The following is a 25,417-nucleotide window of genomic DNA, read 5'->3' on the forward strand; positions in this document are numbered from 1 at the left end:
GGAACATGCCTCTTTAAACCACGGGTGAACATCCGTCCTATCAGCTGACAGTCATGCCTTGCGCACTGGACCCTTGTTGCTCTCTCACCCCATTTCCCCATTTCTCTCCTCCTCTGGTACTGCTGCTCCAGTCCCACCTCACTTTATCCATCTTGAAGAAGGTGGTATCTTACTTTAGCTGCATCTCACCTTTACGAGGGGCAGGGTGGGGGAGGCCTTATAAATATGTCATCTCTTTGAACTGGCCACTACATGAATAACAGAATGCAGAAAACCAAAGCATAATGGAGAAACTTCAAGAAGAAACCCCACACTGGAGTTTTTGGCTTGTACCTCTTTTCCATTCCGTGTTATTTTCCCGGGGATGGAAGACAAAATGCTACAGAAGGTTTTGTGTGAAAACTTTCCAGAGCTAGCTCAGTCTTTGATTTGTTCCTCCTTCTCTCTCTTAACGAAACATGTATTGCATGCTCTAATGTTCCCTGGTCTTTCTGTCTGGCGGGAGATCTTGTGTGCAAAGGCTTCAGAAGCCTTTTACGGGTACTGGGCAATACGGCCAGGCACTGGCCAGGTGCTGTGCACAGGGCCTGAGGGCCTCCGTCCATCCTCACCTCCAACCCGAGCATGCCGCCCCTGCCGCGACTCTGCAGTGAAACTCGGGAGCTTGCCCAGTTCCTGAGCAGTAGAGGCAAGGCCAGTAGGTCTGCAGAAGACATGGCTTTGAAACTGAAGCACTATTTCTACTGAAGACACCTGTCACTCAGCCTCAACCTCGCCACTGGATTTGGCTTTATATGTTTAAAAAAAAAGATTTAACAGAAGTTTTAAATAATTGAACATCAATGTTAAAACTACAACAATTCTGTAACACTTCTGGTCAACAAAACATCACACGCTAGTGAAAATTTCCACAACCAGCTCTTACCACACTCATTTTGAACCTAACTCTATTGCTCTTAATCATATGAAAAATACTAGCCTCAAAAGAAATAAACAAATAAAATGCCAGCCTCTCTCTGTGGAGAGTGGAGCAAGGTTTCTTAACCTTTTAAAAATGCTTCCTTTTTTGACAAAAATCTCCTGCCTTCCTTTTAATGCCATTTGAAATTTCAATAAATGTTATGGCCAAAATTAAAGCACAGTGATTCTGGAATATGCCTCTTTGAGGTGCACAAACCATCTTCTGGCAATTCTGAATCTACCTCCTCCACCATGACCACAAAGTAGTGTCCAGAGCTGAGGGCGGCTGCTCTGGGGTGGGAGTTGGGAAGCAGTAGTAACGCAGGAAGGGTGTTTTCTTTCCTTCCCCTGGTCTCAGTTTATAAAGCTCTGGGTCTACTCCTGTCAGAGCAGAACCCGCGTCCTGCTTAATTCTACACGGGGGTTGAAAGGTCATTTAGGAAGGACATTTTCTCCAGGGAATTCAAATCTAGTGAGCAGGACACAGACTGCAGAGTAAGGGCCAGATGAAGGATGTGCTCTGGATGCGCTGAGATCAGGTCTGAGCAGCGAGCTGGGGGCGGGGGTGGTGGTGGTGGTGAACTTGGGATGGGCACCTGGGGGAGGGAGGAACAGCGTTAGCAAAGATCTCCCACCAGGAGACAAGATGGGTACTAGCTGCCGCCAGGCACAGAAAGGAGGAACAGCATTTCAAGCAAAGACAAGAGCGTGCTCAGGTGCAACGTGAGCGGGAGGCTGTGTGGCCAGAATGTAATCATCAGATGAGAGGGTCAGGAATCTGCTCAGTTGACCACTAAGGGGCACAAATCTTTATCCTGTGCTCTGGAAGTTCTCAACAAACTCACATGCGGCGATCAATTAAAAGGATGTCAAGGAGACTGGGTTATCAATAAGGAAGTTTACAAACGACTGACTTCGAAAGCAATTACTGCTTCAAGGTCATCCCTATAATAAAATAATTTTTATTCATCTGAATTCAAAAATTCATACCCCTGGGAAGTCTACACTCTAGGAGATGGTAAACAAAGCGATTACAAGGAGCCAAGTACTTTCATGACAGGTAAAGTCACATAAACACATGTGCGTACAGAAAACAAGGTAATTTTGATAAAAGGCTTCATAACAGTCAACTTATGCCTGACATATTTAACACAAGGAATACATTTCTTCGGAGGTAAATAAATATATTGAAGATTTTAATTTGTAGAAAGACTGCACATGCAAGATCTTGAGATTTTCCTACTTCTCTTATTTTTAATCATTGTTGAATACTGTAATATTCTAAGCACTTGACCTATATTAACTTACTTAGTCCTTACAACAACCCTTGCTTGAGGCAGGGGTCATTACTTGGTATTTTGCAAGGACAAACAGGGCTGTGATGTACAAGGCTGGGTGCGCCCTCAGGACCCTATGGCACATTTGCGAGGTCTTAGCAGCTGCTGCAGGCGACAATCACACACCTTCTAGGCTCAAATCTGCTTTTTTTAGGGGGCGACCAGCAGCACTGCAGCAGGCTGAGAGAAGCAGCACGAACAGTTACAAAGGAGAATACTAGTCTGAGGGAGACAGCACAGTGGCCTGATACAGCACAATGGAAAGAGAGAGGAAGAGCAAGAGTTTAGACTGTTTCCAAAGCTAACGTGACAGAAGTAAGTTACTGATCCAAAAAGATAAACATAGCCCCACAGTGCCAAGGTCACAAATTGTCTTCTAAACACATCAGTGAATGGGATGGAGGCCTGAAGTCTTTGGCTGGTTGCCCTAGAACCATCTGATGGGTCCTATGTGCCTAAGAGGTACAGGGCTGACACCAGGCCAAGGAAGCCCCGGATGCCTGGGCCATCCCCCATCACCTCCAAGACCTCCCTCTGAAGTGGGCTACTCGTGCCCCCGCCAAAATGGATCTGCACTCCCACCTGCCCCACGCCAAGAAGCGTTAGGAACGGTAAGACTGTCACACAAGACACGTGGAAGCTGCTGTCACCACTGCTGCAAGCCAGGGGCGACAAGCGTCAGAGAGGCCAGGAGGAACACCAGCCAAGGCTGCTGAGATGCTGAGATGAGCAGATACCCTAGGCTTTCTGGTGTCTTAGTAGTCATGTGGTGGGACGTCTTGAGTCAGGGTGTGTCACAAGCAAGAGCTGCACCATGAGAACAATTTCGGGGGATGATTCCCCACACGCTTTCATGAAAATCAGAAACCGAGTAGGATGCCCAAAAAATCACTGCCGTAAACAGATCTATGTACTCTCACAACAAAATCTCAGGACTGTTTTATTGAAATAAAGGTGAAACATTGGCTATAACTACATTTTCTTAATATATACTTACACTGTGAAACAACAAAAAAAGGCTTTATATATTTTCACTAAGTTCATTATTTTGAAAGGAACTTTTTGAATTATTTTTTCCTAAATGTTACTACCCCTTCCAACTCTCAAAAAAGCAGAACTAAGTTCCTCCACTAGAGATGTAAAATTTCCCTGCTGTGAACGTTTCCATTACTCCCATTTCCTCTGCCCCTCGTCAGCAAACTCATTCACACGGTCATGGACTACTCACCCTCCTGAGATGACCTAGTCCAAGTGCCTAGTCTTAGACGAAGAAAGTCAAAGCCAAAAGAACACCGTGATCAGGCTACTGGGCTCTTCCCTGCAGACCCGAGATGAGAAGCTAAGGTTGTTCACCTCGACCCCAAGACTCCCCTCTGTGACAGTAACCTCTCCCTTCCAATAATAACGAAGTCTATGCCCCAAACACAATATTCTATACCTATTGTATACTTATATCTTCAACCTGATGAACTTAAGTCGTTCTATTTAAGACTAAGCAGTTGAATTCGATTTTCTAAAAAAATATATTAAATAACTATAACATACAAAGCATGGTAATGATGAAATAAAAGATTGTCAAAAAACACAGAATTATAAGGTAAAGTCAAAAATGTATTTTCATTTTAGTTCTACCTCTTATGATATAGGCAAAATTACATAAGCATATGTAACTACAGAAAAGTAATTTTGATAAAAGGCTTCATAATAATCACATCCCACATATGACATGTATTTAACACGAGGAATAAATTTCTTAAGAAGTAAAATTAATCAATTGATTTTTTTTTTTTTTTTTCCGGTACGTGGGCCTCTCACTGTTGTGGCCTCTCCCATTGCGGAGCACAGGCTCCGGACGCACAGGCTCAGCGGCCATGGCTCACGGGTCCAGCCGCTCTGCGGCATGTGGGATCTTCCCGGACCGGGGCACGAACCTGTGTCCCCTGCATTGGCAGGTGGACTCTCAACGACTTCGCCACCAGGGAAGCCCTAATCAATTGATTTTAATCTGAAGAAAGAGCGTACTTATGGAGGGATCTTAAGCTCTCCCTGCTTCTCTTATTTCTAATCCACGTTGAACATTGGTATGTTTCAGAAGCAGAGCTCTGAGGGGTGGATAACCTGATTATCATTCTCAATCTGTTTCTCCCTTTGTTGGAAAAGCATGATATTCACTGGCCTAGTCTCCTGTGCAGCAGGGACGGCTGTGTGACTCAGTGGCTAATAAGACATAGTGGAAGGAAGCATGCTGGGGCACCTCTGGGAAAGCTTTAAATTCTTTATAAAAGGGACAGTGGAGAAGGTGGCACTGTCCATCTCCTCTTGTTTCTGATTATAATGCAGATGTAATGCCCAAGGTTGCAGCTGTCATCTTTCTATTAAAAGGAGGACTGAGAGCCAATTTGCCAGTGATGGTGAAACAGAAAGCTAAAAAGGACTTGAGTCCATGCTGGCCTCATTAATCCGCTGGAACAATTAAGATCTCCTTCCTCTTCACTTGTTAAAAATTTTTTCAGGGCTTCCCTGGTGGCGCAGTGGTTAAGAGTCTGCCTGCCGATGCAGGGGACGCGGGTTCGTGCCCTGGTCCGGGAAGATCCCACATGCCGCGGAGCGGCTGGGCTTGTGAGCCATGGCCGCTGAGCCTGTGCGTCTGGAGCCTGTGCTCCGCAGCAGGAGAGGCCCGTATACCTCAAAAAAAAAAAAAGAAAAATTTTTTCAAAAACCTTTTTGTTTAAGTCAGCATTAGGTATTCTGTTACCTATACAGCTAATTCTTGAGAAATAAATTTTAATTTCCTCCCAAAGCCAGTCTAAACTCCTTAGCCTAACCATTCAAAGTAACCTGGCTCCAGCCCAACCTTCCAGTGTACCTGTCCTTTCTTGTGTGTTCCTAACAATTTCCCACTTCTGGATCTCCCTAGTACAACCACCCCTGTCCCCGCCACACAGGCTGTAAAATGTACAGAAGTGACCTTTCTCCTCATCACCTTGCCATTACCTTCATGAGTCTTATGTTTATCTCTCTACTCCCACACTGTAAGAGTGCCTGGAACACAGTGAGCTCTCAAAACAAAGACAGAGGAAATTAATAAATAAATGCATGAGTGAGCTGTATCTCTCTAAATTAGTATTTAAATACATTAGGGAATTTTAGAAAATATGGAGCTGGCCAAAAAGTTCGTTCCGGTTTTTCTGTTAAGATGTTAAGGAAACGTGTAACACCTTACGGAAAAACCCGAACAAACTTTTTGGCCAACCCAATACTATGGTGAGCATTTCTTCACTACTTCTTGCAGTTTTGGATTCACTCAGATGACAAAACTAGCCCTTGGACAAGGGATGATTTTGTACATGGTGTGGGGTAAACTGTTCCTATGGGGTCAAAATGCAGAACACACACTAGCACATGCTTCAACCAAAACATGGGCTGAAGGTGAGATCTGTCTGGGCGTCTACATGGGACGGCAGAGTGCGGCAGGAAGAGGACACGGAACTTTCATGGTACTTATACCTCAGGAGGCTGCTGATGGGATTCAATGCTATTTCATTTCAGGTGCTCAGGACAGTGCTAAGCATCTAATCCTTATTTGATAAATGCTATTCGTTTTATTAGTAACACAGAAATGGATGCCAGCGATGGGATGTAACTGGCCAAGCCAAGTGGGGTAAGAAGCAGTGAAAATCACTCACCAGGAATTTCCTCTCTGGGAAACTGGTGATCCCCTGCCCTTGTTCCACCAGCACCTGATTAAAGCAACCATTGTCTATCCTAACTGTCAGCTCCAGCCCTGTGCCTGCTGAGGTCAGACTTGAGGGCTCAGCAGAAAATGTCAGGGTGTAAGGTATGTTATCTCTATGGCCATTAGCTAAATCCTCATGAAAGAGATAAGCTTTACCCTAAGACAGTCTGGCTAAAAAGAGGGAAGAAAACAGTTTTCCCTAAAGGCTCTTTCTGCAGGACGTCAGCAATCCAAGAGGGCTGAGAGTCAGAAAATCATGGCCCTTGCAGGGTTAGAAAAGTCGTTTATTAGCTAGCGAAGAAGGAAGATGAAAGTATAGCAGGAGATGAAAGAGGGACGCAGGAGAACCTTGAAAATCAGTCCTTTCCCAATCACTTCCTGCTGTACTCAGCCCAAGATGACAGCTACCTCTATTGCAAATGAGACTTCCACTGGAATGCAACCTGGGGACAAGAAACCTTTCAAATTTTTTCTTGTTCTCCCAGGGCAAGGCATTCCCAATTTGCTGAAGAGAGGCTTGTAAAGATTTTAAAACACTTACAGAAGGCTTACCACATAATTAACATAGAGATGAGAAAACCGAGGCACACGACAGAAGTAAATTAATCAAGGCCCCACAGTTAATAAACTGTGGAGCCAAGATTCAAGTGCAGGCAGACTGACTTTAGAGTTCATGCCCTTAACCCACGTTGCTATCCTGGCTCTCAGCTCGGGATGCACAGAAAGTACAGTTCAGCCTCCTCCTTGTAATGGAAGAGAAAAGCACAGCCCCCAAAGTGGACCACGTAGGCAGTTAGCAGCAGACCTAGGACGAGAACCCACGGGGTGTGTGTGGGCACAGGGGAAAAGGGATTGTGGAGGAAAAGAGGAAATGTTGCCCCAAAGCCAACAAAATGCTCCAAAATTTCATACGCTTACCTAAGATTGAAAAGTTCAAATGTAAAAAAGTGCTAATAATTGGAAATACTATTTTAAATATGTAAGCAATTCACCTTTATTAAATGTCAAGTATAATGTGTTTATCCACTGACACAAAACACATGGGATTTTTTTTTTTTTTTACAATCACTAAACAGGTTCGGTAAGAGATACTAAGCTGACCTTTCTCTTGACTTTAAAGTATAATATGCAGTAATTACATGCTTTATAGTATTTGCAATCCCTGTAGACGCAAAGTGCTCTTTAATTATCAACTTTCTCTTCCTGCAAAGGTTAGGTGAAAATATATTAGCATTTACCCAAAAAAACAAGAATAAAAAAAAAACGAATAAGGTATTACATATTAGAATAGACAAACACAAAGGAAACCAATAAAAAATAAATTAGATTAGCGTGAATATCTAGATAGCCTCTCACCTCTCACAATAAAAGTCTGAAGTGGGATCCCCACATATCAAATAAAGGCCTTAGAGAGAGCAGAGTGAATTCATGCTGTTTTGAGAGATATTTAAGCCTGGAATTAAACTGAAATCTAACTTTCCTCTGTGCTTCGCTTAGTCTTAGAAGAAGAAATTGCTCTAAACTGAAAAAAAAGACATTCTTTCGTACATTTTAAGCAGTAAAATTGCTAAAGTGTTGTTCTAAGAGACTAAATGAAAATTTCCTAAATAGGCCTAAAACTAAAAGCCTCTCTCATGGGAAACAGGATTAGAATAATTACAACTGTGCATGAGCAGTGCCCATTCAACTTTTCTGACGTTAATACGTTTTATACACATAGAAGTGAGACCTAAGTTTTAAGAAAAAATACTTACCCTTAGCACAGGCAATGAATGCAATCTGATACTTTTTCTATTCTTTAATTAAAAAAAAATAAATCCTAACTGATTAGTAACCGTATGGGTTACTCCACCTATCAGTGGTCCTGTAACGGACCACAGTTTGAAAAACAATGGTTTATACTGCAGTCCCAGAAAGACCTGCAGGGATTTCCCCCAGAAGACAATTTAATACAATAACAAACATGAAACGCTTACAAGTTTCTGTGAGAAATCTACCCAGAAACCTGTCTGTGATTTCAATGTTGCTAATAAAGAGAGAAGGATGGGTGTATTGAACCTGCCTCTGATGAGGTGACAGAATTATGAGAGGATGCTGCCATCACGCACTATTTCTGCCACAGGTGGGATGATAGAAGGGGTCAGATGGACACCTCTCCGTGTCGAACCAGCTTCCCGGGCGTGTCCATAAAGTCTGCCTGTGACTGCAGGCAAATCCCTCTGTGCTCTCCCAGAGCAAAATGGGAGTCCAGACAGGTGGGCAGACGAGGCCGGCACTGTCCCAGACAAGAGTCCAGGCCGCAGAGGTCCACGCCTCCAGCAGTGTCCTCACATTTCCAGCCATGGCTTATCATTGGTAGGAAATAGTGAACTTTGAAAAGCAGGTTAAAGTGTTTTAAGAAAGACACAAGACTTACCTTAAAAAAAATTTTTTTTTTCTCAAGCAAAAGAAACATCACCCCCTAGGTCCCTCCAGGACAAAATCTTAAAGCAACTCCAATACACAAAATAAGGTTGATGCTGCACCTGGGGAGGAGTGCTGTCGAGGGTGCCCCCCAGGCCTCCACCTCCCTCCTCACCTCCAGCCTCGGCTCCTCCACAGAACCCTAGAACTCCCCAGAAAAGCAGCAACACAACAATAGCTACGCATGTTTAATGATCCTGACCAAAGGCAACAAGCTGTTTCATTGTCTCAAAGGTCTGCTGGCTCCCTAATACAGAACTTTCCAAAGCTTCAGCACATGCTGCGCCACTAAGAACCTACTGAAAGCAACATCTCTCAAACCGGGCATCCTTCCTTTTCACTGTACCACACCTCTTGTTATTATAATACACTGAGAAAGCAAACCAACTAAACTCTTCTGATACCAACTCCAATAGTAAAGTATGATTCTACAGAAGTGACTGGAACATTACAAGTTTCACATTACTATAAAAGTACGAAAACGTGTTTCAGTATAGCTAAAGCTGAATTATTTCTTAATTCTTGCTCAGACTGGTCAACTCTATCAATGCAGACAGAAAGAGCGGCCTTGATTTCGTATCTGACTGGTCTTGATGCCCTGGGACACAATCAAGGGAGCGCCTGATGTGCAAAGATTTAGTGCTGCTATTACTATGTTTATCCTATGCTGAGATGTTTTCTGTGATGAAGGTGAAATGAATTGTCTTTTCTCTTTGAAGAAACTGTTTTTAAAAATGAGGGCTTTCTGAGAAACTGAAACCTTAAAAAAAAGGGTGCAATTAAATAATTTATATTATGCTGAATGGGAAAAAAACTGCTTCTAGTAAAACAAAACTGAAGAGAACTAAAGGAATAAGTAGAGAGCAATTCCTTGAAAAAGTTATTTGGGTGGGACACAAATGGGAATACGGTAAGTTTAATAAGCTGCAAAGTTAAAAATCACTGGATCTTACACTAAAAATACACTTTTTAAGACTCTTCCTGAATGGGAATTCCTACTCCCCCAATATATTTATTTATTTATGATCACGTTATTTCCAATATTTTAAAAACGCAACTCAAGCTGTTCACAATTTTTAAATAGAATTAACATATTGACATAATTTTCAAAACGACGAGTTAAAAAAAAAGTACCTTTTCCAATTCTCTTGGTATTCGCATACAAGTGTACACTCTTTCTCTTCTTTCTGTATACTTGGCCTCATTATGTTCAAGGAAGTACCCTCTGGTTAGTTCAGCACTGAGGAACCTCAACAATGAAAGCTCTACAGGAAAAATAAAAAATGACAAAACAAAAAGAACAGTATTTATCAAGGAACTTCCATGCTAGCTGGTGCTACAGGTAATGTATATGTAAAACAACAAGAGAATAAAACAAAGTAATCTACATTTCTGTGCCCAGAATTGAACTGCACACAAACCACCAGAAAAGATTGTTGAGAAAATTGCTGTTCTGTGTGATATAAACTGAAAAAGTCACAGGAATATAAAAGGGACGATTACTATGAGCCAGAATAGTTGGAAAAGTGTTCTGTGAGAGTCTAGTCCTGGGTCTTACAGGTGATATAGGACCTGGACTGACGGAGAGATGAAGGCAGGTAAAAAGAGTAGATACCAAGTACATACAAAATGGAGATACACACACACACACACACACACACACACACACACACACACACACACAAAATCAAAAGGGAGCCAAGTCACCTAACAGGCATTGCTTCAGCCCAAGAACTATCCTGGGTGAAGTATACAGACACTGGTGCAAATTCTTCCTTGTTCAGCCTCAGAGATCCTGCAAGTATCTAAATAATGCCACTTCCCCAGGTGAAGGCTTCCCAACATGATGGTAATTATAATAAGTCATACAAAACAGAACCTCAACCCGATCTGAAAAACCTCCCTTTCCTTGGATTTGTCCACCTGTTTCCTCGGTTCCTCTGAGGCAAATTCACCCACAGTCATCTCATCTAAGCTGAGGAAAGAAAGGCCAAAGGAGGTGGAATGCTTTCCACTTGGCTGTACCTGGAGGACTTGAGATGAGAAGGGTGTTAATGCCTGATCCCAATCTTCCCACTGGGTGACACTTCTCTGACAGCCCAGCACCTCGGTGACCTCTCAGTACCCAACTTCACAGACATCCCTACTTCTACTCTCTAGGAGGCCATCCTCTCTTCCAGAACTCAGCATACCAAAGGTTTCAAATTGCTGTCTTTGCTCTGAGCTGGCCTCGTGGTCCTTTTACCAAATACAGTATTGGTGTTCCCTCCAAAAAATGACAAAGAGAGGAGTTTGATTTCATTTACGAGTGATCGACCCTCATAGTTACGTCTTACGTGATGCTAGGATTTAAAGGTTGCAGGGATGGGGAAAAGTGTATAGTCCAAAATACCCTTGAAAAGCCCTTAGGAAGACTCAGAAGTGGACTTATTATCTCCCAGTGGGCCTAAAAACAGCTTACTTCCTCCAACACTGGGACAGATCGCTAGTTCTTTGAGCGTCAGGTGAAGTGGCTTGCTTATGTATAGAAGTTACAGCTTCCCCCCAAAAATTACACACATTTTTTAAAAATATAAGATTCATAATCCATTTGGAGAGTCAGTGATACCATGAAAGCTGTCTGAGAAACAGGAGACTGAAACAGATGGAGAGAAAACCCGACTTCCACCTACTGCAGCCCAGCGCAGGGGCAGGCCAAATCATCCAGTGCACCACGAGCACGGTACTCTCAGTACATTGATGGGTGAAGCCATGTACACAAGATGTAAACTTCACTGCATATATTAATAGATGTTCAGACTAAAAGGCCTTAGTATAGGGACTTCCCTGGAGGCACAGTGGTTAAGAATCCGCCTGCCAATGCAGGGGGCACCGGTTCGAGCCCTGGTCTGGGAAGATCCCACATGCTGTGCAGCAACTAAGCCCGTGCACCACAACTAATGAGCCTGCGCTCTAGAGCCTATGAGCCACAGGTACTGAGCCCGTGAGCTGCAACTGCTGAAGCCCGCACACCTAGAGCCCGTGCTCCGCAACAAGAGAAGCCACCGCAATGAGAAGCCTGATCACCACTAAGAAGAGTAGCCCCCGCTCGCTGCAACTAGAGAAAGCCCGCGCGCAGCAACGAAGGCCCAACGCAGCCAAAAATAAATAAATAAAATAAATAAATGAAAAGAAAAAAAAAAGGCCTTAGTATAACCAAATCTGTGTAGAGTAAAATTCCTGGCTAGGAACTTTCTAATATGCTGTTGGCTGGCTAGGTCCAGGACAAGATCTACCGTCTGAAGGAGAGAAAAAGTCTTTTGAGCTGCAAGCAAAACAGCTAAAACGGAAAAGAAAGATCAAACAGTTATACGTGCACATAGTTCAGTTTTCCAATTAGAAAGAAAGGGATGTTTTAATTAGCTAATATCTAAAATATCAGTTCTTTCCTGTGAAAACTGGGAAGCAACAGGACATTCAGAGAGCAGAAGAAACTGCACTTACACAAAGTTTCACTGGCGCCAGCGAGCTGAGTCATGAGCCCCAAAGGTCACTTCACCATAACTGCTGAGTGGCATCTGCCCCCAGCTTCACGTTCCTGCCTGTCACCCCCATCAGTGGCGCTCTGCTCTCGGAATCACCTTTGCTAACCTAAGTCTCTGAGGGGTGCCTCCTCCACCACCGGACCCTTAAGCATTTGCTGGTCAGTTCGGTGCTCTATTCACTACATCCGAACAAAGTACGGTTACAGTAAAATGCCAGCCATCCTTTAAGGCCACATTCTCTGATGTGTCATCAGCCACCTTCTCTTTTTCTTGTCTTTTTTTTTCCTACACATACTCTATTTGGGCCGTCTAAGGTCAAAACCATCATCTAAATCCTTAAGTCACCATACCTTCAGCTCTGACTCCTGAGCCTGAACCAATATTTCCAACTGCCACCTGGAAATCCCAAAGGCACCTTTAAACCAGCAAATCCAAACCTCACCTCTTCTCCACTAATCCCCCACCCCCCACCCCGACCTCCTGCAGCCCTGCTGTTAGCTCAGCGCTCACCAGTGATACAGAGGGTTCTACACTGGCGGCTCGGGGCCAATTCTGACCATCCCCTCCCTCCTCTCCCCAAGCCCTAATGACTCTTTCAGTTAATGTTTATTAACTGTGCCCTCTTCTTTCCGGGCTCAGCCTGCATTTGGTCCTCGTCCTCTCTCTCCACGTTACTGCAGAGGATTCCTGACCGGAGCCCTCCTTCCGATCCTTTGTCCCCTCGGTCCCACCTGGCCTGGCGCCTGTCCGTGTGCACACAGGCCAGCCATGGAAACCCTCTGGGGCTCGTGGGACCTCCAGGTGAGGTCAACACCTCAGCAGTGGCAACACCAGAGCCTTGCAGCCTTGGCCCCTGGCTATCTTTCCAGCAGTGCCGCACAACTGCCTCCCTGAACCTCAAGGTTATGATTTCCTAGTTACGTCACTTCTCACTGCTGGCAAATGTGTCAGTTGGATCACACTGTTCACTGGCCTGAGAACTCCCTTCCAGCCTCCACAGGTGAACACGTGCAGAGTCACCCGCCCCGTGAAGATTTCCCAGGTTCCCCGGGCAGAACAAGTCCTCCCCCAACTCAGCTCCATGCTTCCCGGAGCCACGGTACATGCATTTTCTTGTCTGGCGTTCTCCTCTACCTTTGCATCCTCGGGGTACAGCATGTAAGAGGTGCTCAACCAATGCTCGCTGAAAGAATGTGCGGATCAGAGAAGAGGAAGGGAAATCACAATGAAGAGTGTGGCAGAGAGAAAAACAGAATCAGAAATTAGAAGTGGCAAAAGCAGAGAGTAGCAGATTCTTGGGAAGAGAGCCCGTGACTGAGGCAGGTGTGTTCTGAGACTGGGGTGTTCTTAGCAGGGCAAGAACGCAAAGCTCCTGGTGTCTCACTGGACTCAGCAGTCGCCGGAGCTAAGGAGCCTCCAGTCCGTATGCATCCAAATGATGGAAAAGGTCCCCCAACAGGTACCTGTCCCTCCACCCCTAGGAGGACAGGGCACTGCAATGCAGTCACAGCTGGTGAGTGGCTGGGTGCATCGTCCCCAGTAAGTGCAGGAAGTTGGGGAGCGCACTAGTATCACAGTGTGTGAAGGAGATAAACAGGTTATTGTACAATTTTAAATTTTAAAAAGCAAATTAAGGGCTTCCCTGGTGGCTCAGTGGTTAAGAATCTGCCTGCCAATGCAGGGGACAAGGGTTCAAGCCCTGGTCCGGGAAGATCCCACATGCCGCGGAGCAACTAAGCCCGTGCGCCACAACTACTGAGCTCACGTGCCGCAACTACTTAAGCCCTTGCGCCTAGAGCCCATGCTCCGCAACAAGAGAAGCCATCACAATGAGAAGCCCGCGAACCGCAACGAAGAGCAGCCCCCACTCGCCGCAATTAGAGGAAGCCCGGGTGCAGCAGCAAGGGCCCAACGCAGGCAAAAATAAATAAATAAATAATTTTTTTAAAAAACTCAAATTAAATTAAAAGGTTGAGACAGCTGCATGTATGGTGAGGCCACTAAAGGTGGCTGTTCTCTTGCTCTCTGTACTTCCCCTGCCCAGCCAGTGCCTGCTTCACCTACATCTTAGGCACATGAGTGATCTTCCTATATACTTGCCTCAGGCCCCAGCTAGTGACTGTTCTTATCAAAGGGGTAGTGAGGGGTGTGCCCCCTACTGGTTTCCCTGGTAACTAATGAGCCTACCTGAGGTCAATTGCCCTATAACTGGTAATCTCCCACTCTCCCTGATAGCGAAGACTGCCACCATGTCCTGCCCGCTGTCAGCCACACATTGTGGGGTGTCACTCCAGGACCTTGCTTCAAGTGTGTAAGATCCCCCATCCATTAAACTACTGATGTCTCTGTTGCTGAGTCCAGGCTCTTTCTTCAGTCTTGAAGCTGGGCAAGCACAGGGCTTGTAGGCCTGCGGGGTACTACACAGCCCAACACTGTACCCTTGTTTACTTAGAAAATTATCCTCCATAATGGTGCCTTCCCTGGTGCCCACAAGATGACCGAGCTTCCACCGTAATAAGGGTTTTGTTATGATGCACAAAGAGAGCACAGGATTAGCAATTAGAAGAAGGAAGTTCTGGCACCAGTTCTGTCACTCATTAGTGCCGTGACCCCGCTCCACTCACAGATCTCAATTTTACAGAAGAGGAAACCAAGGCTTGGAGCAGTTTTACAACACCTGTTACCTGCTTGCCATCCACAAAGGATGTTCGAGGGACTGAGAGAGGATTTGAATGAAAGGATATGAAAACTGCAAAGCATGGCACAATGCTTGAACTACTGACTAGTAATTTCACATGATCTATAGTATTAACCAATTCTAGTTTGGTGGTTACCTAATGTTTATTGCTATTTCTGCAATCCTGTTTCCATGGATAAAAGGTAACACATCAAATAAGCATCTTTAACAAACTATATAACTTAAGTAACTAATTTTCCTTAAACAAGTTATAAAATATAAACCTATGAAAGTGTTTTAACTATATAGTAAATATGAAAAAGTGTCGTGTCAGGATTTTACCTCTAGAAATGCAAGAATTTTAGTTATAAACACCAATTTTGATTTTCCATAGAAAATTTAAAAGTAAACACTTAAAAATCAAATGATAAAACATGTTTTGAGTAGACACCTCTCATAACTATGAGACAGGTTTTATAATTATGCCCAATTTATAGATGACGAAACGAAGGCACAGAGAAGTTAAGGAGGTCTCCAAGGTCACAGAGCAAGCCAAATGGTAGAGCCAGCATTCAAATCAAGCAGTCTATCCTAAAGTGTGTGCTTTTTGGCACCAGATTGTTCTATCACTGTCTCAAGTGCTTTTGTAAACAGGCCATTGTGTTCTGGAAAACTGGGTCTCCCCCCACCCACCACCTCTGTGCTCCTGTAGCATTCTGGGTTTACTTCTATGAAGTTACACTGTTTACTAATCAGCTCCCTTACCAGCCTATGAGCTTTCTGAAAGCAAGCACCATGTATCCAGATCTTCTTCATGTCCGGCCAGCAGTGAGTTCTGAGTGTAAGGGCAGTGTTTGCCTACAGTTAACACCATACTAATGGCTGGGGAATGGTTTTTAAAGAAACATTAAAGCAATACTAACAACAAAAAAAAAAGCTTCATGGGGTGAAATATTTTGAAAGCTTTCTTACCTCCTCCTCCTCCTCCTCCTCCCCCACTCCTGGAGAACTGGCCTTACTTAAGGGATTAGGATCCTCCCACTAGATGGCCTGAGGTAGTTTACAAAGGTCCTGCTCACACTACTTCATGAAATTCTCACAATTCTGAGAGCTGAAGAACAGTTAACAGCATTCACATTTTGCAAATGAAGAATCTGAGGCTCACAGAGGTTAGGAGACTTGTCCATAGTTACTGAAAAGCTAAGGGGCAAGTTGGGAATAGAACCTGGATCTCTGAACTCCAAGTCCAGCGTGCTCTCTCCCCTGGACCATAATTATCACCCATCTATCTGACAATCGTACTAGAGAAGATGACCTAGCCCTGATCTGGCTTCAACCTGTCAGAAGGAGCCGTCTGATTCACGCTGAAGAATAAGATTCTGTTGCCCGGTGGCCTGAGCTCCTAAGGCATAGGGTAGCCTTGCCGCTCTGTCTGGTCTCCCCACCTCCAATCTTTTCCTGGCCATGGATATTGTCTGCAGGATGCTACTCAATCTTCTGTTCCAAAGTATAGCTGTGTTTCAGTGCTTTTGTTTGTTGCTGCCGTTGTTTTAAACGCTGTTCTCTAGCATTCTACAGACTTACCTGAACTCACTTGTCCTGTGATACTGGGTAGAGTGCCTGGCTAATGATTTAGGAAGGCTACTACTGTTCTTTGACCTGTGGGTGCCACTCTTCAAGAATTCTGCCAGCTAACTGAACCGTAACTTTTTCCATACCGTGGTGATATTTCATTCCTTCTTAGCAAGAGTCACTTTCATTTGTTATGCCAAACATCTTTCTTTATAGTTTAAGTGCAAATTATTTTCCAAAATAAAATAATCCAATTGTTTATTTTCTGAATACCGTTTGAACTCTTCAGATGTCAACCAATTTTAGTTCATTTATCCAGATCTCACCAAGAAGAAATATTCAGTAAAAGTCTTTTTAAAATAGAAGTATTTTACTATTTATCAACAATTATAATAGAAACGAGCTTCTACATTCGAATAAGTTAGTCTTGCCAATTATGAATATTTAACACTAGGAAAATAAGACTAATCATAAACCTGGATCAATTCTTCCAGATTATTTTTAATCAATATTCATCTACCACAGAATTGCCTTGTGATCCAGTATCTTAAATTGAGAAAAAGTACAGTATAAATGGTTCCTTCCTCATCCCTAAAAGAAGAAATATTGTTTAATTATCTTCTGAGAGAGCTTGTTTTAGAAATAAAAACCCAGTATAAAAAAGTATTAATTTGAAGTAATGAGTAATCATAAATATATTTACATGTTCAGTAATATGTCTAAATATATCTTTCTTAAAATACCATTGACCATCAAAAAAACTGTAAAGTAATATTGGTTAACTGCTAGGAAAATACTATGAAACATGCAAATCTCCACAGTCTTAAATAATGCAAAAATTTAATAGGCTTTACTAAAGTTACACTAAAATATTAGCTACACGTTTATTACACAAATACAAAGGCACACCCTTGTACAAGGCCAACTAGGAATCAATGACAGCAATTCTGCTTTCCTAAGTCAAATACAGTAAAGGTTCTAGTCGAACTTTTAAGGTCCTCAAACTGTTTATAAATAATCTCATTCAGGGAAGTAAAGAATAGGTAGAATATTCATAAATTTATAGATGGAAAACAGATACAAAAAGAGTACTGACTTTTTCCAAGGTCATAAGGTTACAAAGTAAAGGACTAAAAATGGGAACAAAATATCATTAACTTGACAGTCAATGATACAGTCTTTGCAAAGACCTCTTTCTCTTTTATGCAAGCATCCCCAAAGTGGGCTGGCTGCAAATGAGCTGCTAGGGCTGAATTCTGGAGGGTAAACTAGGTGGAAGGTAAACAACTTAAAAAGGTCAAGAACATTGAACCAAAGATCAAAATAAATAACTTTTCATTGCTTGTTCAGTTTACAAGTACTTGTTAAGTAAAGCAAGTGAGAATTTTCAAAGGAGAGCAATCATCTGTCAAAAGAGAAGAAGCTAATTTTACTTTATCTGCATCAGGGTTGTGTTCACTCCAAGTAATTTCTCAGGCATTTTTACAATTATTCTTATTTTCCTTTGTAAATGAGAAACTGATTTACTCTAGAGCATAATTTTCAGAATCACAGCCTTTAATCATCCATCAGGATAAGTTTGGGGCCATAAGGATAACTATGTAACATATTATAGAGGATCAGGACTGGTTAAATGATAATGTATTTTAATATTCAAAATGTTAGATTTTCAAATACACAATGGGACATAGTGAATACGAACAGTTAAAACCCTTGTCCCACTCAAAATATTTTGTGGGAGCTGCTAAAAAGGAGATCAGTTGGCTTTTCTGAGTTTTAGTCTTTCTTCCTGCCTCTGTTCATTCTCTTATGGAGGTAAAGCAAGAAGTTTAAAATGTAAAGAAAAAGAAGAGAAGCACAAGGGATGGATAACAAGTTTAAGCTCCAGAGTGATGAGTCACCGCCTAAAAAGGAACAAAATGGGCCCATGGCACTGCTACAGTCAAAAACCATACTGTTCACCCATACCTTACTTCAAGTTCTTTTGTTTTACAAGCAATACCTATCCCTATGCATACTCCAATACCTGCATTATATAGGTATTGTTTCATCCTCACCAGTAGGCGATGTATTTATTTTACAACAAGTCTTCTAGTGTTAAGATCCAGTCACTAGAGCCAACTTAGATACTTCAGATACTAAACTATTTAGTAGTGGAGTTATGAAACAGAGCCAAATGGATTAGGCAAGCATAGAGTCTACAAAGCAATTGAACAACCGAACCAAGCCAAGCACAGATTGCCTAATTCTTAGTCAAAAGTTGACTCGCTGGGCCTAGATTCCTAAATGGGAATATGGCTATACAGAAACTCTCCCACTTAGAATTTCTACAGACCTGTGAAGTGGGGCACAAACATGGAAATATAGTAATATGTACTTTTTTTTTTTTTTGGCCGTGCCCTGCAGCTTACAGGATCTTAGTTCCCTGACCAGGGATCAAACCTGAACAGAGAAAGCAAAAGCATGGAGTCCTAATCACTGGACCACCAGGGAAGTCCCAGTCATATGTACTTATTATCTGGTCTTATATCAAAAAGGACAATAGAAGTTGGTCATATTTTTAAGAAGAGGAAAAAAAGAAGACAGAAGAGATGAATCTGTGGTTCTTGATGACTACTATACCCAGAGTTCAAGACAGGTGACCACATAAGGCAACGGTGGAATACACAGTGACCATTATGAGTGAGAGAATGAAACCAGGAATGACGAGTGGGATATCCATCCCTATCTATTTTAAGGTTTAAGTACTAGAACCTGAGAAAAGTCTCAGCCCATTGCCAGGCTACATATAAGTCAGAGGGAGTTCAGTGAACAAAGTGATTAGAAGAGTTTGAAAAGACAAACAAAAAGAAAGCTTACCCTTGATGTAGCTGTATATATACAAACTAATATACATAAATATTCTACAAACCTATAAACGGGCTTCCCTGGTGGCGCAGTGGTTGAGAATCTGCCTGCTAATGCAGGGGACACGGGTTCGAGCCCTGGTCTGGGAGGATCCCACATGCTGCGGAGCAACTAGGCCCGTGAGCCACAACTACTGAGCCTGTGCTCCGCAACAAGAGAGGCCTCGATAGTGAGAGGCCCGCACACCGCGATGAAGAATGGCCCTCGCTTGCCACAACTAGAGAAAGCCCTCCCACAGAAACGAAGACCCAACACAGCAAAAATACATAAATTAATTAATAAACTCCTACCCCCAACATAAAAAAATAAACTATCAATGAACACAGACAGGTATAGAATAAAAACAGGAACCTCAAACATTACGTTTTGAATTATTTTACTTGGATTCAGAGGGTTTGGATAATCACCTAATCTGTATATTCATTTACGGGACCGTAGATGGTTAGGGCAGGCCAACAAACGTCCAATTTATAAGAGTCCTAAATTCCTTGGGAGAAATGATAACGGGGACTTTGGAACTAACTGATGGTTCACGCCACCAAGACACTAAAATTATGACTTTCAAAAGGAAAGACAGGGCTTCCCTGGTGGCACAGTGGTTGAGAGTCCGCCTGCTGATGCAGGGGATACTGGTTCGTGCCCTGGTCTGGGAAGATCCCACATGCCGCGGAGCAGCTGTGCCCATGAGCCATGACCGCTGAGCCTGTGCGTCCGGAGCCTGTGCTCCGCAACGGGAGAGGTCACAACAGTGAGAGGCCCGCATACCGCAAAAAAAAAAAAAAAAAAGTAAAGACAAAGGTTGCCCTGAATTGGCAGGGGATGGGGGGAAGACTAGAGTATCAGAGGCAGCACCAGAATATAAAAAATGGACATGTAACACCTTAAGTGCAAGCACCTAGGCTTGGAAGACATTTGATTCGGGAAGAAATATTTCTCACATGACACTAGGTGGTGCCACTCCAAGGCCCTCTGGCCCAGGGCAGCCCCTAGGTAAGAGTTTTCTAAATTCCGGACAGGAGAGGAAGGAAAGGATGCTGAGCAGTGGAAGGGAGCAATGCTGCAGGGTTAGGGTGAATGCAGAAGCCACTTAGCAGCCCAGGGCATTTCAGAGTGACTGAAAGAATTCTAATCTCCAGCGAGGATGCCCTGACCAGTGCGGCATCAGAGTTGGAGAGTGGGCACTGGCAAGGGCAAGAGCTGTGTAACTAGCGGAGAAGAGACAGACACCCGGCGGAAAGGACAAAGGGCCCATGTGCAGGCCCAGACACAACAACGCTAGCTGCTGACTCCAGCTGAAATACTCCTGGGATTCTCACCTAAGTCCTCATCCCCAAGAGCTGCCACCGTCATCTCTCCTCAACATAAGGTTCAGAATTGGGGAAACAATGACTACCCCAAAGACTAAAGCCGGAAGTGTGTCCCCGATAACGACTTCCTGCAACTCTGGGTTAAAAGTCCGGCTTCAAACATGTTAAGTAAACCACGCTCCGTAACCCATGATGATGAAGAATGCACAGGCGGCATGAAGTCAATGGAAGTCCACAGTACCAGGTATCCAGACCCCTGACCAGCAGGGCCACGGAAGGGGTGTTAAGGGTTACTCCAGAAGCCCAACATCTATGATCATCAAAAGGCACCTGACAACTTCATTTTTGTGCATGCAAACAATAACAAAGGCTTTTATAATGCTGGCTTTCCTAAAACTCATAAATATTTCAAAGAAATTATAGTGAAACCTGCTACATTTTTTTCTATTTGCACCAGAGTGCTTTTAATTTTTTTTTTTTTTTTTTTTTTTTAAAGGTCTATTTTGTTATTTTTTATTTTTTGCGGTATGTGGGCCTCTCACTATTGTGGCCTCTCCCGCTGCGGAGCACAGCCACTCTGCAGCATGTGGGATCTTCCCACACCGGGGCATGAACCCGTGTCCCCTGCATCAGCAGGCGGACTCTCAACCGCTGCGCCACCAGGGAAGCCCAGAGTGCTTTTAATTTTGAAGTCCAAGTAAGTAAACAGACAGCTAAGAGATTTAATACTTTGTCTTACTTAGATCTGACCAATTTAGAAAGTAAATACTCTCCCAAGCAAGTGTTTAACTGACAACTTAGGGTTGAGAATTTCTAAGTGGTTCATTGAAAAGACAAACAAGGCACAGTGTGTACTTAATTTTTCAAAGATAAACACCTCTTCAAAGTCTAACCTACCTCTACTTCTGATAATTAGCAAGTCAATCAGGATCTTACCTGATCAGCCTTAAGTTAGCATTTAAATACTCCCACATCTTCAATACCTGAGTGCAATCAATGATGCAGTAAGCCTTAGTACTTAAAACATTTATTTGCATGAACTGCAGGAAATAACGGCTAATGCAGCTCCTATTGTGTACCAGAAGCAAATTTTTAGTTGGAAGAAATTAATGTAGTTATGGGTCTGTTCCTGCTCAAAACTTATAAAAGAATAAAAGAATTATTTAAGAATTAAAATGCTGTTATCACCCTATATTCAATGAAACATACATCTCAGTCTTCCCCTTTTTTAAGCTTAATACACAACTGCAATATGAATACAAATGCAACTTTAAAAACTCTCTAAAAATAAGAATAAATTCCTATAGCTTAAAGAAACAACATTGTAACAACATGCTTAAAACCGGTCATTGAAAGTAGGATCCACAAGTGCATCTTACGCAGCCTTTTTCTTTTTTTTTCAAAGTGGCTTAAGTTTCGGTTAGGAAAGTTCACAGTAACATTTGCAGGAGTACTAAATATTTATGTCCTGAGCAAAATGACTGAACTTTACGGTCATTATTACCACCTTGTTATCTGCAGCAGAAGAACACAAATTTAGAGGGCAAGTTAACAGGTTTCGATGACTCAAGTTCGTTTAAAACACAGAACAAAAGTCACCTTGGCACACAGATAATGAAATCAGTCTTGCGTTTCTCAGTTCTGGGCTCCCTGAGACGTGGGCAGATGCTCGCCAACGTTATCGAGGTGTGAGGATACCAGGCGTTCTGTTTTGTTTTGAAAGACCTTTAAAAAGCAGGAAAGTGAGTGGGGACGAACTCCCCGGGCCGCAGCCCTCTCTCTCGGACGCACCTACCTGGCTGGGCGTTTGCCGCCGGGGCCTCGGCGCTTCGCGCGGACCCGCCCGAGGAGCTGTCAGCGGCCGCGGAGCCTCGGGAGCTGCGGCGGCTCCGCGCGCCCACACCACGGCGGCCCCGGAGGCAGCGGCGACACCGGAGCTCGCAGCCGGCAGTCCCACGGCGCCCCCCGCCGCCCTCCGCTCCCTCGCCGCGGCCTAGCGCCGCCAGCCCGCCCTTCTCACCTGCGCGGCTGCGGCGCCGCTCCCGCCGGCGGTCGCTCTCGTAGAAGCCCAGTGTCTCCGTGTGCTGAGGCGCCGGCGGGGGCCCGTGACCGCCGCCGCCCGGCTGCTCCGCCTCTCCGCGGTCTTCCCTCTCCGGGATGTCGGCGCCGCCGCCGCCGCCTTCCTCTCTGGGCGGTCGCGTCGCCGACGCCCGCCATGTTCCGAGCACAACAAACCTTCCCCACCGCCTCCCTGCAGCCTCCCGCCCGGCCTCCGCCTCCAGCCGGCCCCCTTCCCGCCTCGCCCCGCCCCTCGGTGGAGCCCGGGCCGCCGCTGCCACCACTATCCGCGGTCCGCCGGCCGGCGCGCGCCATTAGCGTCAGCTGCGCGTGAGAGGCCGCAGCCGTCACGGCCGCCGCCATCTTCTTCCTGCCGTCGCCGTAGCGCGCGCTGGATTCCCGCGCCGTGCCGGGCTCGGCCGTCTTGGACCCAGCGGCGGGCTCCATGCAGCCGGGTCGCGCGGCCGGGGAGAGCGAGCGCCTTCGGGGCTCGGGTCGAGGTCTCGGCGGGAGCGGGGCAAGAGCGGAGGCGGCGGCGGCCGGAGGGTTGGCCGAGGCGCCCCGGGGCGGCGGCCGCTGCGCCTGCTGCCCGCTGTCTGCGAGGTGGCCGGCCGCTCGCCCGGGGCCCGTTTTGCAGGCTCGGTGCCCGGAGTGCGCCGGCGCCGCCCGCCCGGTCTTGGCACAGCTCGCGTGGCCGCGGCGCTGAGGGCCCGGCTCCAGATCCCCGACCCCCGCGAGGCCCGGCCCCATAGGTCTGCTATCTGGGCTCCATCTCCTCTGCATAGTTATGATCACCTGTCACATTCCCTGGCCTCTAGGTTTTGTTGACAGTTTCCAAAGCACTTGGGCAAGGAGGAGCCCGGAGATGCTACCCAACAGGTGGGGGCGCGGAGGAGAAGCGATGGGCTCAGGGACTCAGCCCGAGGAGCAGTGTGCTGTATACGTTTTCCCGCGCCCGCGGACAAACTAGATTGTCTTTCGGCATTAGGGTTCGGATACAGCTCTTGGCCGTCGTGGTGCCCTTGCTCCATCACCTGGGCGACCTCTTTACTTGGGGTGACTGTCCTTTGCAGCTCAGGCGTGTGACTTCGCACCGAGGGCGGTGCCGAGACCACCTACGCCGCAGGGCTCCTGGAAATGAAGATGCCCGGGGCTCGGGGGAGGGGCCGGGCACTCCATTTAGGGGGGCCGTGACAGGTCGAGTTCTCTTCTGCCAACTTCACCTGTACCTCTGGTACCCTTTTGATTCGAAAACGGAGATCTGTAATTTTTCCCTTAGCATTAAGCTGTCTGGAAATTACCCTAGACCTAAACTTGAGAGCCAGATATAAACGGGTGTGAATAGAGGAAAGTCGACCTCGTGTTGATTCACCAAAGACCTTGAGTGTTCTGTTGTCACTAGTGAGTACCTACCTGGTTGCAGACTCACAGTGGGCTATTTTGGGCACCGTGCTGAGGGCAGCCGCCTAACAGTCTAACAGCAGGGTAAGAGACGGGCGAGAGACCAAGGTGGACCAAAAAGGCCACGAAGCTGGGAACTGACCCTCGGCCGCCAGGGAAAGGAGGAACTGATGCCTTTGGAACATCCTTATTCCCCTTAATAAAACGGAACAGTTCAGAGGATGACATTTCTAAACATTCCTGTGACCATGAAATTTTCTGTTTTGGTTATATTTGGTCAAAACTGAGTCTTAATTAATCAATCAAAAACAAGTGCTCTGGTCAAATCTTCAGAATCATTTTGAAAATCAAAAGGTACTGAAAATTGTATGGCCTCTAAGATTCCTTTACAGCTCAAATTCTATTATCTCTGATCTTTTATAGTGTAAAACCATCCCATTCTATTATGCACTGATTGTGAAGGAGGAAGTAGGCTTTTATTGCTTGTTTATGTCAGTTCCCAAGTGCTGTCTCACCACATTTATTGGCTATGGCCCTGCTTTTAACTCAACAGGAGCTGGAAGGGAAGGAATCTAAAATTCTGTTTCCTAAGGCAGCCAGTTGTAAGAATGGATTTCTCTCATTTTCTGTAATAGCCTGAGGAAGAACATGGTGTTCCAAGGCCTGTCTCTGTCCTTTAAAATAGTCAGCAAAGAGAGGGAGGGAGCAGTGTGTCCAGGCCAGGTCTGAAGGTGTTACAGCAGAGGAGCAAAGCAGAAATGGGAAAACTGAAGCTCTTGTAGCTTTTCATCAATTGGGTCTTTTCACTGAGCTGCATTATTTATCTGACGTTTTGTGAAACTGCACAATTTCAAACACATAAGTCTAATATACTAAAAAAGCATTTTTGAAATGAACATTAATATAAATAATTTTTTCAATTAACACTATTCTTTCCTTGTCTAGGTATGGATAATTAGATAATCAAGTATCTTACTGTATATGAACATTTTTCTCTGACTTAATTCAACCCATTGGCAAATTTTCAGAATCCAGGAAAAGGGTATTATGAAATATGTATTCTAAATCATCAAAACTTAAGTTACACATAATCTCAAGAAATAGTTACAAAGCATAGAAAACCAACAGTTCTCTGAGAACAATAAATAGAACTTAAAATATAATGTTCTTGATATCAGTTGTAGAACAAAAGATATAAGCTTAGATTCATAATGCCATCGTTAGGAAATAATAGGAGTAGTTCAAAAACATGATAACCCTCGCCATTAAGAGACATCAAATAACATTCTGAATTAAATTATAAGTTAAAAGCAGAATTTGTATAACATGAGCTACAGGAATTGAACTTAAAACATTAATTCAGCAGACAGTAGGATGGTGTGCTGTTAACATGTCACTATATTAGTTGCTAGTGAAAGAGATAATTCATTGGTGGGTAATAGTTTCAAGTAGAGGAAAGTGATGAGCAAGAATGA

At 44.5% G+C, this 25,417-nt stretch overlaps 2 protein-coding genes across 2 annotated transcripts in view; both read right to left on the minus strand.

Annotated features, from left to right (window-relative positions):
• TAPT1 (transmembrane anterior posterior transformation 1) overlaps positions 1 to 22,700 on the minus strand; it is a 63,975-nt gene extending 41,275 nt beyond the window's left edge. Inside the window, 3 exon segments of the mRNA XM_032632817.1 lie at positions 9,631 to 9,761; positions 22,504 to 22,669; positions 22,671 to 22,700. Coding sequence (XP_032488708.1) covers positions 9,631 to 9,761; positions 22,504 to 22,669; positions 22,671 to 22,700 — 327 coding nt within the window.
• Positions 22,701 to 22,778: 78 nt separating this feature from the next.
• LOC116753929 (translation initiation factor IF-2-like) lies at positions 22,779 to 23,291 on the minus strand (the record flags this gene model as incomplete). Its single annotated transcript, XM_032631969.1, has 1 exon — positions 22,779 to 23,291. A coding segment is annotated over exon 1 (513 nt), but the record flags the coding sequence as incomplete, so codon positions are not given.
• Between the last annotated feature and the right edge of the window lie 2,126 nt (positions 23,292 to 25,417).

Source organism: Phocoena sinus, chromosome 5, assembly GCF_008692025.1.
Source record: "Phocoena sinus isolate mPhoSin1 chromosome 5, mPhoSin1.pri, whole genome shotgun sequence".
Taxonomy (NCBI): Eukaryota; Metazoa; Chordata; class Mammalia; order Artiodactyla; family Phocoenidae; genus Phocoena; species Phocoena sinus.